This window comes from Vipera berus (assembly GCF_964194415.1).
Source record: "Vipera berus genome assembly, chromosome: 1".
Classification (NCBI taxonomy): domain Eukaryota; kingdom Metazoa; phylum Chordata; class Lepidosauria; order Squamata; family Viperidae; genus Vipera; species Vipera berus.
In genome coordinates, this window is record NC_138202.1 from 287,149,733 (window position 1) to 287,162,176 (window position 12,444).

A 12,444-nucleotide genomic window follows, 5' to 3' on the forward strand; every position below is an offset into this window, starting at 1 on the left:
CCCCCATAGGCACCCTTGATGCGAACGTTGTAGAGCTGGCCATGCCCACCCAGTAGGCCATACGCACTCTAGCCACGCCCACCCAGTAGGCCACGCCCACCCAGGCCATACCCACCCGGCCCCCTGAGGGCAACCGTAATGCTGATGCGGCCCTCAATGAAATTGAGTTTGACACCCCTGCCCTACAGCATTCAAATCCAAAAATGTACATATAATACAGCTCAACTTTTGCCTGAACATACAGCACCAAGCAATTTATGGTCATTCAACTGTTACTGATCTTCAGCTTCCAGCTGCCTTGTCCAACATGGGCAATGATTAAAAATGTTAGCATATTTTGTCAACATCAGGAAAAGGATTTCCTTGCTTGCAAATCCTAGGTCCACCAGAATATAGTGTAGCTTTCAATATTTTATCTGCTTTGATATACACTTAAATATTTTCAGAAATTGTGTACTGTCATTTACTATTTTTTAAAAATGGCAGCCTTACATGGGTTTGTGCTAAAGGATAAGATACCTTTCTCAGAAGAATACCAGAATACCACGGATTCATTTATATATATAAATGAATATTACATATAGGTATAATTTCTTATTTGTAAGCATGGTCATCTGGCAGGCCTTTAATATTTGCTTTATTCATTTGCATTCACTTAAGATGATATTTTTAAAAAGGCAGCATAATATGCAGTTAAACTAATTGGATGTTTTGTTAATTTTGGGGGGTATTACGCTAGTAATGTGTTCTAACATGGGATTTGTGGTTCTATTTTTCCCGGACTGATTCAATAATTAATATCATAAAATGGAAAAAGAGAGCAACAAATACCAGCCAATTGGCCTTTTTATTTGAAGGCACTCATGTTGTAAATTGCATTCTCACCTTCCGTAAGGAAAATTTACTGTTGTAATAAATGTGGTGAAGTTCCCTTTCAAAAGATTTACACACTGAAATATTTAGAAAGATGTAGCTGATTTACAGAGAAGGTGCTTGCTGACCATCCCAGTAGCTGGCAGAGAAATGTCAAGAACCGAAGCAAGAAAGGTGGGGCTTTACAAGAGTGGACAGCTTTTTTCTACTCTGTCTGTATCTTTTGGACTTTGGCCTCCCTTTTAGGAGGCTGGCTGCAAATCAAGCCATAACAAAGGTTAAAGTGTTATACAGTTGAAGCCCAGCCCAAATCTAGTGAATCTGGATAGCAAACTGAGATCAGCGAAGGTACTTGCAGTACAGATTTTGTTACTTCATTATCTTAAGGACTTAGATTTGTGCAAGTGAGATCTTGTGAGATCCAGTGATCAAGAGATTCAGTGAGATCCTCACTGAAATAATTTCTCCAGAAAGCAGTTGTTCATTCTTTCTCCTTTTTGACTTTTGTCTCTTCAGTTTTTCTGTAGGAATCTGATTTTGCTATATAGGTAAGCCCTCCTTTAGTGACCACAGTTGGAATCAGCAACTTGGACATTAAGTGAAGTGGTCATTAAGTGAAACTGAAACTCAGCTTTCCTTTGCTTTATAGAGCTGCGAAGGTCATAAATGTGAGGATTGGTTGTAAACTTTATTTTTCATTACCATTGTAACTGCGAACAATCACTAAATGAGGGTAGTCTCTACATGAGGATTGCTTGTATGTAATTGAAATATAAGATCCTTAGTTATTCTGGAAAAGCGATCTATACTATCTATCTATACTATCTATACTATCTATACTTTAGCACAGGGGTCCCCAGCACCTGATCCATGGACCAGCACCGGTATGCAACATGCCAGCAACTGGGCTATGCAAATAAGCAAACCCCATCTGCAGTATGCAGGCAGCACACAAAACTACACCCCCTCTGCTCCATGGAAAAACCTCTCTCCATGGAACCGGTCCATGGAACCTATTGTGTAGTGGGTCCGACGCAAGAGAGATGCCAGCCGGTGTGTGAGTTCAGCTCTTTATTGGAAGGGGAAGTGAACTGAGGAATGAGGGCTACCTGGCCTCCTTATATACCTGGCCAGGTAAGCTAACAGCCAATGGGGTTGGCCCTAGGTTTCCCGCCGAAACTGTCCAGGCCACGCCCCCTGATGGCTGTTGCTATGCAGATGCCTGCATACATAACACCCCTCCCCCCTTAGAGAAGACCCACATAACAACAACAACATGCAACTACTATAACTATGAGTATATATATATAAAAAAACAGTGGTGTCCTTGTGTGAGGGTCACTTGCACACATAGTCCGACAGGTAGGCTGGTGTCCTGCGTGGACGGGTGGATCGTCTGGGTGTGCTTGGCCCCTGGGCTTTGACCGTGGGTTCCTGAGGCCTTTGTGCAGGGCTGCAAGGAGCCGGCATCAGGAAGTCCTCCTCCTCTGGTCCCTGCCCTGTGACGTCCTCAGCTGGGTTGACCCCTCCTGGAGTGTGGTCCTCCTGTTGATCGTGTGCGTTGAGTTCAGGGGCGTGTGTGACGTGCTCAGGGACTCTTCCTCTGAGCTGATCGATGTGTCGCCTTATGCGTCTGTCCCCCTCCACCCCTACAATGTACGAAAGGGGTCTTGTTTTTCCGACCACTGTCCCCGGAACCCAAGGATGTCCAGCCCCATAGTTCCTTGCCCAGACCAGGTCCCCCAGGTTGAGGACCCTGTGTGTGGGTGATGATGGCAATGGTGATGGTAGTGATGCTGGTGGTGATGGTGATGATGGTGATGTTGCCCTACCGGTTTCGGCTGCTACCCGGTCTGGGTGTAGGCGGTCCAGCTTGGTGATGAGGCGCCGTCCCCATCGCAGTTCTGCTGGGCTCTTGCCGGTAGCCACGCATGGTGTTGTGTGTTGGGCTAGTAAAAATTTGGCCAGTCTGTGGTGCCAGTCCCCGCTGATGATGCGCCGGAGTGCGTCTTTGGTCGTCCTTACCATCCGTTCGGCCTGCCCGTTGGTAGATGGATGGAAAGGCGCAGAGGTGGCGTGCCTAATCCAGTTCGCCTTCAAGAACGCCTGGAAATCAGCAGCAGTAAACTGAGGCCCATTATCAGACACAATTACGTCGGGGAGGCCGTGTGTGGCAAAGAGAGCTCTGAGCACCTGGATTGTCCTCCCCGAGGTCATGTTGGGGACAGGGACTACCTCTAACCACTTGGAGTGACTGTCCACCACTACTAAAAATAGTTGACCCTGGAATGGCCCCGCATAGTCAATGTGAATGTGGGACCATGGCGTGTGTGTGGCCTCCCACCGGTGTACTGGTGCATGTGGCACTTCTGGCCTGGATCTCTGGCACGTATAACAGGCCTTGACCCGATCCTCAACCTCCTTGTCCAACCCGGGCCACCAGAGGTAGCTCCTAGCCAGTGCCTTCATCCTGACCACCCCCGGGTGCCCTTCGTGTAAGAAGTCCAATACCCTGGCGCATAGTGCGGGTGGAATGATGACCCTGCTACCCCAAAGGAGGCACCCTTTGTGTGTGGAGATTTCATCACGTCTAATGAAATAGGCCTGAAACTCTGGTCCTGGGGATTTGTCCTGCCACCCTGTGCAAACCCATGAGTGCACCCTGCCCATGATGTTGTCTGTGGCTGTGTGGCTGGCAATGTCCTTGGCAAGAACTGGGCACTCGGGTAGTTCCTGCAGGGCTAGGATCTGTGTGGCTGGTGCTGGGTCTGGGTCGTGTGTGTCTAGGGGGAGCCTACTTAGACCGTCTGCGTGGCCCATCTCCTTCCCTGGCTTGTGTACCAGCTTGCAATTGTATGCTGCAAGGAAGATGGACCACCGGAGCATCCTGGGGGACAGAATCTGGGGGGTTTGCCTGTCTGTGGTGAACAGGCCCAGGAGTGGTTTGTGGTCTGTGAAAACAGTGAACTCCCTGCCATATAAGTAATCGTGGAATTTCTTGATTCCTGCCACGATTGCCAGGGCTTCTTTGTCTATTTGGGCGTAGTTTCTTTCTGCTCCAGACAGTGTCCTAGAATAGTATGCTATGGGGACTTGTGCCCCGTTGGGCTCAAGGTGGCTTAGGACAGTGCCCACATAAGGGGATGCATCGCAGGCGATACAAATGGGCTTGGACTCGATGAAATGGGTTACTGTGGACTTGTCCGACAGCAATGCCTTCAGGGCCTTGAAGCTCTGATCATGGGTGGCCGTCCAGGCCCATGTTGCCTGTTTGTCTAGCAGCCTGTGGAGCGGTTCAGCGATGGCTGCCTTGTGTGGGAGGAATGTATGGTAGAAATTCAGCAGACCCAGGAATGCCTGAAGCTCTGCTTTGTTCTTGGGTGTGGGTGCTAGTTTGATGGCCCTCACCTTGGATTCTGTGGGGTGGATTCCCCTGGCGTCTACTCTGAACCCCAAAAATTCTGTGGAAGGAACGCCTATGCTGCATTTTTCCTTTCTGAGTTTGAGGCCAGCTGTGCGCAGCCTTGCCAGCACTTCCCTAAGCCTCCCTGCCAGTTCCTCTGCTGATGCTCCTGCGATCAGGATGTCATCAAAATAGGGGCAGACTCCTGGAATGCCCTTGAGTGTCTTTTCCATAACCTCCTGGAAAATGCCGGGAGCAACGCTGACTCCAAACTGCAGCCTGTTCACCCGGAACGCCCCCCTATGGGTTACTATGGTTTGGATGTCAGCTGTTTCCCTAGTGACCGTGAGTTGCTGGTACACCTGTGCAAGATCGAGCCTTGCAAAAATGGCGCCGCCTTGGAGGGAAGCGAGAACGTGGCTGACCGCGGGAACCGGGTAAGCGTGCAGGTTTAGGGCGCGGTTCACCGAGCACTTATAGTCGGCGCAGATCCTTATTTCCCCGTTGGATTTGAGGGGGGTCACGATGGGGGTTTCCCACTCCCCTCCATCTACAGGCTCTAAGATTCCCTGGGCCACCAACTTGTCTAGTTCGCGCTCGATTTTGTGTTTGAGCGCAAACGGGACGCGCCGCGGCCGGACCCTAACAGGGGAGACGTTCGAGTTAAGCTTGAACGATATGGGGGCCCCGGTGTACTTGCCTAATGACCCGTCGAAGACATCGGCGAACTCCCGGCAAACGGCCTCAACGGAGTCCCCCTGGATCCGATGGATCCCGGATACTGAGATTCCCAGGGCCTCAAACCAGTCCAGCCCGACCAGGCTGGCTCTGCGGCCCTCTACCACTACAACGTCCAGGTGCCCTTCGCGACCCTTAAACCCCACTGAAATGGTGGCCTCCCCCTTCACCTTGACCGGCGAATTCTGAAAATCGGTCAGGGTTAATTTAGTAGGCCGTAATTTAATCCGTTGCTTGCTCCGGCTAATTATGTGGTTAAGGGTCTCGTCCGAAATAATCGAGACTGCTCATCCGGAGTCAAGCTCCATGCTGCAAGGGACACCTTGCAAACGGATTGTTAATCTAATTTTGGGTTTGAGCAGCCGGCGGCTACCCGTATGGTTAATGGCCAGCCGGCTCTCGACATAGCCAATTTTTGTTTTGGTGGGGGCCCCAGTACCTTCGAACGGCGGTTCCTCCGGCTGCAGCTCGTGGATCTCCTCTCGGGGGCGGCGGCTACGGCAGACGGCGGCTATGTGGCCTGTTTTCTTGCAGGCCCGGCACGTGGCGGACCGGAACTTGCAGAGGCTGCGCATGTGGTTCCCACCACACCCTGCGCACCTCTGGGGAACGGCAGTGTTGCTGGGAGGCCTGGGCCTGTCTGGGCGTCTGGCTCGCTGGTCGGGTGTCGACTTCCGCTGGAGGAGGTCGATGCTCAGGTCGTCCTCCTCTGTGGCCCCTTGCTGGTGGACGCTGGTTGCCTGGTTGCCGGGCCGGGTTCCCTGGCAGGCTTGGACGGCCCCGCAGGCTGCTTCGTGGGCTAGGATGGCGTCCTCGGCTTCCTGGAGAGAGACCTCCTCTCTTTCGAACAGGCGCTCCTGCAACCGCCTGTCGCGTAGGCTGAAAATCAGCCGGTCCCGTAGTCGCTCCTCCAAATTTGTGAACCTGCAAGCGACGGCAGCTTCCCGTAGGGCGGCGAGGAAGTCGGCGCCAGTCTCGTCGGGGCGCTGGTCCCTTTTCTCGAATTGTGACCGTGCGGCCACCTTGGAGCGCCGGGGCCTGAAATGTGCGTTGAGCCTGGCCACGAGGTCTCGGTACGCGACGGTGTTGATGGCCTCCTGGGGGAACAGGTTCGCGGCGACTTCCAGCAGCGCTGGTCCCCCAAGGCAGAGCAGGGCGGCCGCCTTTGCACCGTCCTCCGATATCTGATTGAACCACATGTACAGTTCAACGTGAGCCAGGTAACGGGTCCAGGTTTCGGGGCGGCGGGTCTCAAATTCGCGGGGTTGTCTGGCTCTAGCCATGGCGGCAGTTGGTCGTGGATGTGGCGCTTGGCGTTGCCGGTTCGGCTGGCGGTCGTGGGGGGAAGAAGGAAAAATGCCTTTCCCTTCAGCTCACGGAGCGTTTCCCCAGTGACTTCAGCTCTTGGTCGGCAGCAATCCCACCTTCGTCGCCACTATTGTGTAGTGGGTCCGACGCAAGAGAGACGCCAGCCGGTGTGTGAGTTCAGCTCTTTATTGGAAGGGGAAGTGAACTGAGGAATGAGGGCTACCTGGCCTCCTTATATACCTGGCCAGGTAAGCTAACAGCCAATGGGGTTGGCCCTAGGTTTCCCGCCGAAAATGTCCAGGCCACGCCCCCTGATGGCTGTTGCTATGCAGATGCCTGCATACATAACAGAACCGGTGTCTGGTGCCCCAAAGGTTGGGGGGGGTGCTGCTTTAGAAAATGATTCCCCCATCAGGCCTTAGGAACAGGACTTCCCTCACACCTTCCTGACAAGGGACAGCAAAGAGAGGAATTCTCTGGAATAAAATGGGTGGCTTCTGCATGCATAATGGCTCTTCCCAAGAGTTGCAAGGAGGGTGTAAAAGGTTGTGGACCGAGGAGGGTTTTGAAAGCCTTCCTGGTCATGGGAATCAATCAGATCAGATCTTGTATATCCATCCACAAGCATTCCTTTACAACTGGGACCAGTTTCTTCCTTTCCTTGTCTTTATTAGTACAAACTCTCAAAATGGACAGATACAAAAATGCTTTAAGGTTCATGTACTTTCCTTGTCTTTCTCTTCCACTTTAGTATACACCTACTGTATGGTTCTTTCTCCTCTTTGGGTATAAAAAGAATTAAAGAACTATAAGAACTAACTTTGTATCTGCCAATGTAAGGCTTGTTTATTTTATTTATTTATTTATTTATTTATTTATTTATTTATTTATTTATTTATTTATTTATTTATTTATTTTAATCCCATTTATATCCCGCCCTTCTCCGAAGACTCAGGGCAGCTTACACTCTAAGCACAAATCAAATGTGCTTAGCAATAATTGCCACAAACTATTATGTATCTTATTTCAATTATTTCTTAATGAAATTTGCTGTGTCAAATTGTGTGTCTGTGGACATATATTTGTTACTGAATGGGACAAGATGATCTTCCCTAGAGTTTTCTTAATTGCTTTTGGTGTTTTTACCCTAAAACAGATGAAGCACTCAGATGAATACTTTTTTTAAAAAAAATTGATTATATTTGTAAATTTTTTTAAAAAAATAAGACAATTTCATGATCTTCTTAAATCTTCTCTAAGCTCAAAAATGTTGGCCTTTACTTTTGAGTTAATAAATGCCCTGCATAGCTCAATAAAAACAACAAGGTTTGAAATGCATGGCGTTGTTTGTACTTGATTATGTACTTGACTGATTTATTAGATTTATTACTTGCTTTTAGGTTTAGATTTAGGCCTTAGATTTTAGTTATAGAGCTGCATTAGGGTTAGATTTATAATCTGATTCAGGAGCTCAAGGGAGTATGTATGCAGCATTCTCTCCTCCTATTTTACTCTGCAAAGACACCCTGTTTAATAGGTTGGTCTGAGAGAGAGCAATTGTTCCAAAGTTAGCCAATCCGTTTTTTATTTATTATTAATTCATTCAATTTCTATAGCAATCCAACTCAACCAGTTGAGTCTGGGTGGTTTACAATTCTAAAATTCCAAAACAATTAAAAGAGTAAAAACACCGAGAAAAGTTTCCCTGACTGAGGGCATGCTAGAGGTTTCACACAGTCTTTAAATCTTATCCATTTGCTGGTTGACAATGCAGCTGATACAGAACAGGTCAATCTTTAAGATGCTACAGATTCTTGATGCACTTCCTCAGGATCTACTGTTCTTTTCTTCTTTTAGGGAGTGTTGTCGGTTTTTTGGAGACAACGGCTTGACACTGAAGGCATTTTTTACCAAGGCAGCACCTTTTGGTGTTCTTTGGACACTCACAAACTACCTGTATTTACATGCAATAAAAAAAATAAATACTACGGATGTTTCCGTGCTGTTCTGCTGCAACAAAGCTTTTGTCTTCTTGCTTTCGTGGATTGTTCTCAGGGACAGATTCATGGGAGTGAGGGTAAGTGGTTAATAAACTCTTTTTTTCTACCCTCATCAGCATTGGTACCAGTACAGATCTTTTGTTTAAACATTTATAGCAGTATAAAGCATTTAATTTTATGCATTAAAAACTGATTTCATGTTATAAAGCTGTTCTTAAAATTATTGCTATATTACCATTGTATTAGCCTTGGCTTCCTTTAAAAGTTCATTTTTCATGACTTGAAACATGTATCTTTTTCTTAAATAGTTTTAATCTCTCAGTTTTCATAGAGTGACATCTCTTAGAACCAAAATTTAAGGTTTCTATTTTGTTGACTTTGTTGTTGAATTTATTGATTTTAATTCCATATTTCTTCTATTAAGGAGATTTCTAAAACTTAACTTTTATTGGCAGTCAATAAAAGTAGATAGAAGATAGATAGATAGATAGATAGATAGATAGATAGATAGATAGATAGATAGATGATAGATAGATAGATAGATGATAGATAGATAGATAGATAGATAGATAGATAGATAGATAGATAGATAGATAGATAGGTGAGAGAGAGAGATGGAGATGGAGATGGAGAGGAATAGAGATAAAGACAAGAAACAACCCACCATTCCGCAAACTAAGAAAGAAAGAAAAAAAAACCAGACTCTGTAAACGTCTTATCAGTGAGTTCAGCAGCTGTCATTCAAGGTCACTTACTCTCCCTTTTTTTCTTAAACTTCAAGGGTATTCTCAGCCGAGATACTTAATTCAGCAGCAGCCTTCCATTGTTGTCCGCTGCTGCAGTTCCAGGAGAGGAGCAGTTTAAAAAATCCGCTCCCCTCCCCCACTTCTCCACGGCTTTAAATTCTTCTTATTCCCCCCCCCCCCCCAGTTTCCAGCATTTAAGGATTCTCAATCTTCTCACCCAGGCAATCCTCCAAACTTACTTTCAAGATCTTCCAAGTGGCCACCCTGGCTTGTTTTTTTTTTAAATAAATCTTTATTTACATTTCGTGTTAAAAACACACCATACACCGACAAAGACAAAAAAAACATTTACAATATACAAAAAACGAAGATATTTTTTTTTTAATTGGCCACCCTGGCTTGTGATGGCTCACAATGACCGTCTGACAGCTGCTGGTCCAGGAAGCTTCTGTCGGCTCTCCAGGAGATTGCGATCTCTCCTGTGCTGCCAAAACTATGCCTCCCTTCTTCACCGTCCCTACAGGACAGCTCTGATCTGTCTGAAACTCAGACAGATCCCCCAAACAGCTGAAAAGCGACAATCCTTCGGGAGCTTCCAAAGGATGTCGTCCCGCCACGGCACTGGCACTCAAAAAAAAAAGTAATAAATGTTAATCACTGTCCATCTTGAATATATAATTGAAAGAGGAAGCTTTATAGAGTACACAAGGTTAATACTGTATGGAACAAAGCTGTGACTGAATCTGGATGTTCTGCTTCAGATACCACGAAGCCCCCTCCTCCCAGAAGGTAACAAGGAAAACAGGTCGTGAAGAGGATGTGTAGTGTCCCAATGAAACTGAATAATATAAGTTTGAAATATTATTGTTCCCTTGATTCAGCTGATTTCTTATCTTCTGGATGAACGCAAACAGCTTTTGAACTTTAAAGTTCTTCAGAGTTTTAAATAACAGTAACAAAAAGACCCTTTCTCTTTATAAATAGAAATATAAGTAGAAATATATATCAAAATCCCAAGATCCTAATCAGAGGGCCTCCCCCCAAGAGGCACTTTTTAGCCTTCTACCCTGTCTATTTTTGTATCATGTGTCTTAAGTTAGCCTGTGAAATCGGTTTGACTGTACATTAGTTTTCTTTTCAAGAAATTTGTTAACATCATATTTTTTCTCCTAACACCTTGTTTAAGCTTAAACTGTGAGTTGGCCTAAGAAGTTACTATTATTAAAAAGCCAATCAGTGTTGAAAATAATAAAATAATAATGTCATTGACTGTGATCATGAGGCCTCCAGCTAATTAACCAAATGCCATGAACAGTCTTTTCCTTTAATTTTTATACATTTTCATGGCTGGTTTCCAATTTTTTCTCCATTTTTAAAAAATCTGGATTGACATTCATTCTTAATTATGATGATGCCAAAATTACAGAAGAAGCATTGTGACATCACAACTTAAGCTATGACCTTTTATATTTGTCTTGCTATGTTGCATTCAAGTACATAACAGCAGAGTCACATTATGGTATTGCATTGCACATTTTCACATTTGCCTCCTTTGTCGTCTCACAGACTTCTATGCTAGGGTACATGAATGTAAAAAAAAATTCTTTCAATTGAAGAGTACATTGCCGTTCTGAGAGCTACAATTCTTTATCTGCTAAGTTACAGCAATAGCGAAAGGAACCTCCTTCAAACGAGGCAAGCAAAGTGATAAGGAGAACATTCAGACCTTAATGTCTCACTAACTATTTAAAATATTTACCAACATCTGTACAAATAAATCTGTACAAATATTTTTGTAATAAAGAACAAAGTGAGTTCACATTTACTTTGATCTTTTTAACTTAATGTTACTTAATTTGTAAGATCAGGAAATATAAGGAATTTTCTTGCTAGGTACTACTTATGTCAGGGGGTTCAAATTGTTACAAAAAGTTGCAGCTTTTTGTGGTACTACTGCACAAGGAGACTGCAAGATAGAGGTTTTTCTCCGGGTTTGGGAGTTGAGAGACAATGGAATTAGCCAACTTGCTTGCAAACACAGCAAAGATGTTTCAAGGATACAAGTTCACAAAGCCTCACTTTCTAATGGCTTTTGAAAATTGCTCATTAACTATTTCTAAGCTATCAGACGCCTTCAGAATTACAAGCTTGAAAATGCTGAGTAAATCTGCCTTTAATCCTGAATAAAAGAAACTTTAATCATAAGCTAAATAATTTAAAGAATCTGAAATAAACAGCTAAAAGTTAAATAAGAATTTGATCCTAGAAAATTTTAAAGGACAAAATTGGAATATTGAAACTTTTACAGTAAGATTTTGGAATTAATTATAAAGAACAAACAACTTCTCATGGGAAATAGATTCTGTTTTCATTTTTACAAGACACAACAAAGCAATTGTTAGCAATTTCATGATTTTAAAAACAACACTAGTGGAGTCTAAAGTTTTTAGGCAGAAGAAAAACTTTGAGAATGGTAAGATGTTGCAAAACTTTATAACCATGAAAATACTGAAGGAGGCTTTTGAAAAATGGAGTCAGAAACTCGTAACAATATTAATATCAGTAATGTGTGCTTCCATAGATATCCAGAAACTCTTATAGACAAAATGACATAGAATAAATTTTATCTGAAAAGATAGAGATAGTATTAGATAGGTTAAGAGAGATTATGTTTTGCTCAATCTATAAAAGAAACTAGCTGAATTTTTAAAATTTAAAACAGAAATGAAAATGACAAAACAAGAGTTACCTGGATAATATTTTCCTATTGGATTTACAAAAGGGGCTTCTTAAGCCCTTGAAGAATTCTCTATAATTGGACAAAGAAGAAATGACAAGAAATCAAATCCTACAGTACTACTTGAATGAACTGAAGACTATATCTATCAGAAGTAAAAAGAAGGAATATAAAGTTGGCTTATTTGATCAAAGTTAAAACAAGATATATTGTTACTTCTGGCAGTTCTTTATGGACTTTCTGTTGACAATCGGATTGAAAAGATGATGCTTTATCAATTTGTCTATAGATAAGGGATAAGATATGAGATGAAGAGATAAACGTTTGTAACCTTAGAAGAAATGAAGAGTTAGATCATGTTCAATGTATTGTTCTGTTCTGTATTACTTTTTCTATAATCCTACTACAGGTGCCTTATCTAAGGGTTCAGTGCTTCAGACATATAGATCTGATAATATACACAACTGTTCACAAACTAATCTCTCAATATGGTATGTTGGCATATAACTATAAAATGGAACCCCTGGCTAAGTTTGGTTTTCATTTTAGTAGCCTTTTGTTTAATCTACAAAGTGCATAAGATGTACTAATTTAAATTAAGCTTATGGAAAAATTGTCTTGGCGCTGCCTAAAGTCTTA

At 44.0% G+C, this 12,444-nt stretch overlaps 1 protein-coding gene across 2 annotated transcripts in view; it reads left to right on the plus strand.

Moving 5' to 3' along the window:
• Window positions 1–12,444, plus strand: part of LOC308659865 (solute carrier family 35 member F3) — a gene marked incomplete at both ends in the record, with an annotated part of 206,359 nt that overhangs the window by 185,899 nt on the left and 8,016 nt on the right. For both annotated transcript variants that reach the window (XM_081313900.1, XM_081313901.1), the window contains one exon: window positions 8,180–8,399. In XM_081313900.1, the coding sequence (XP_081170026.1) occupies window positions 8,180–8,399 (220 nt within the window). The remainder of the gene's footprint in view (window positions 1–8,179; window positions 8,400–12,444) is intronic.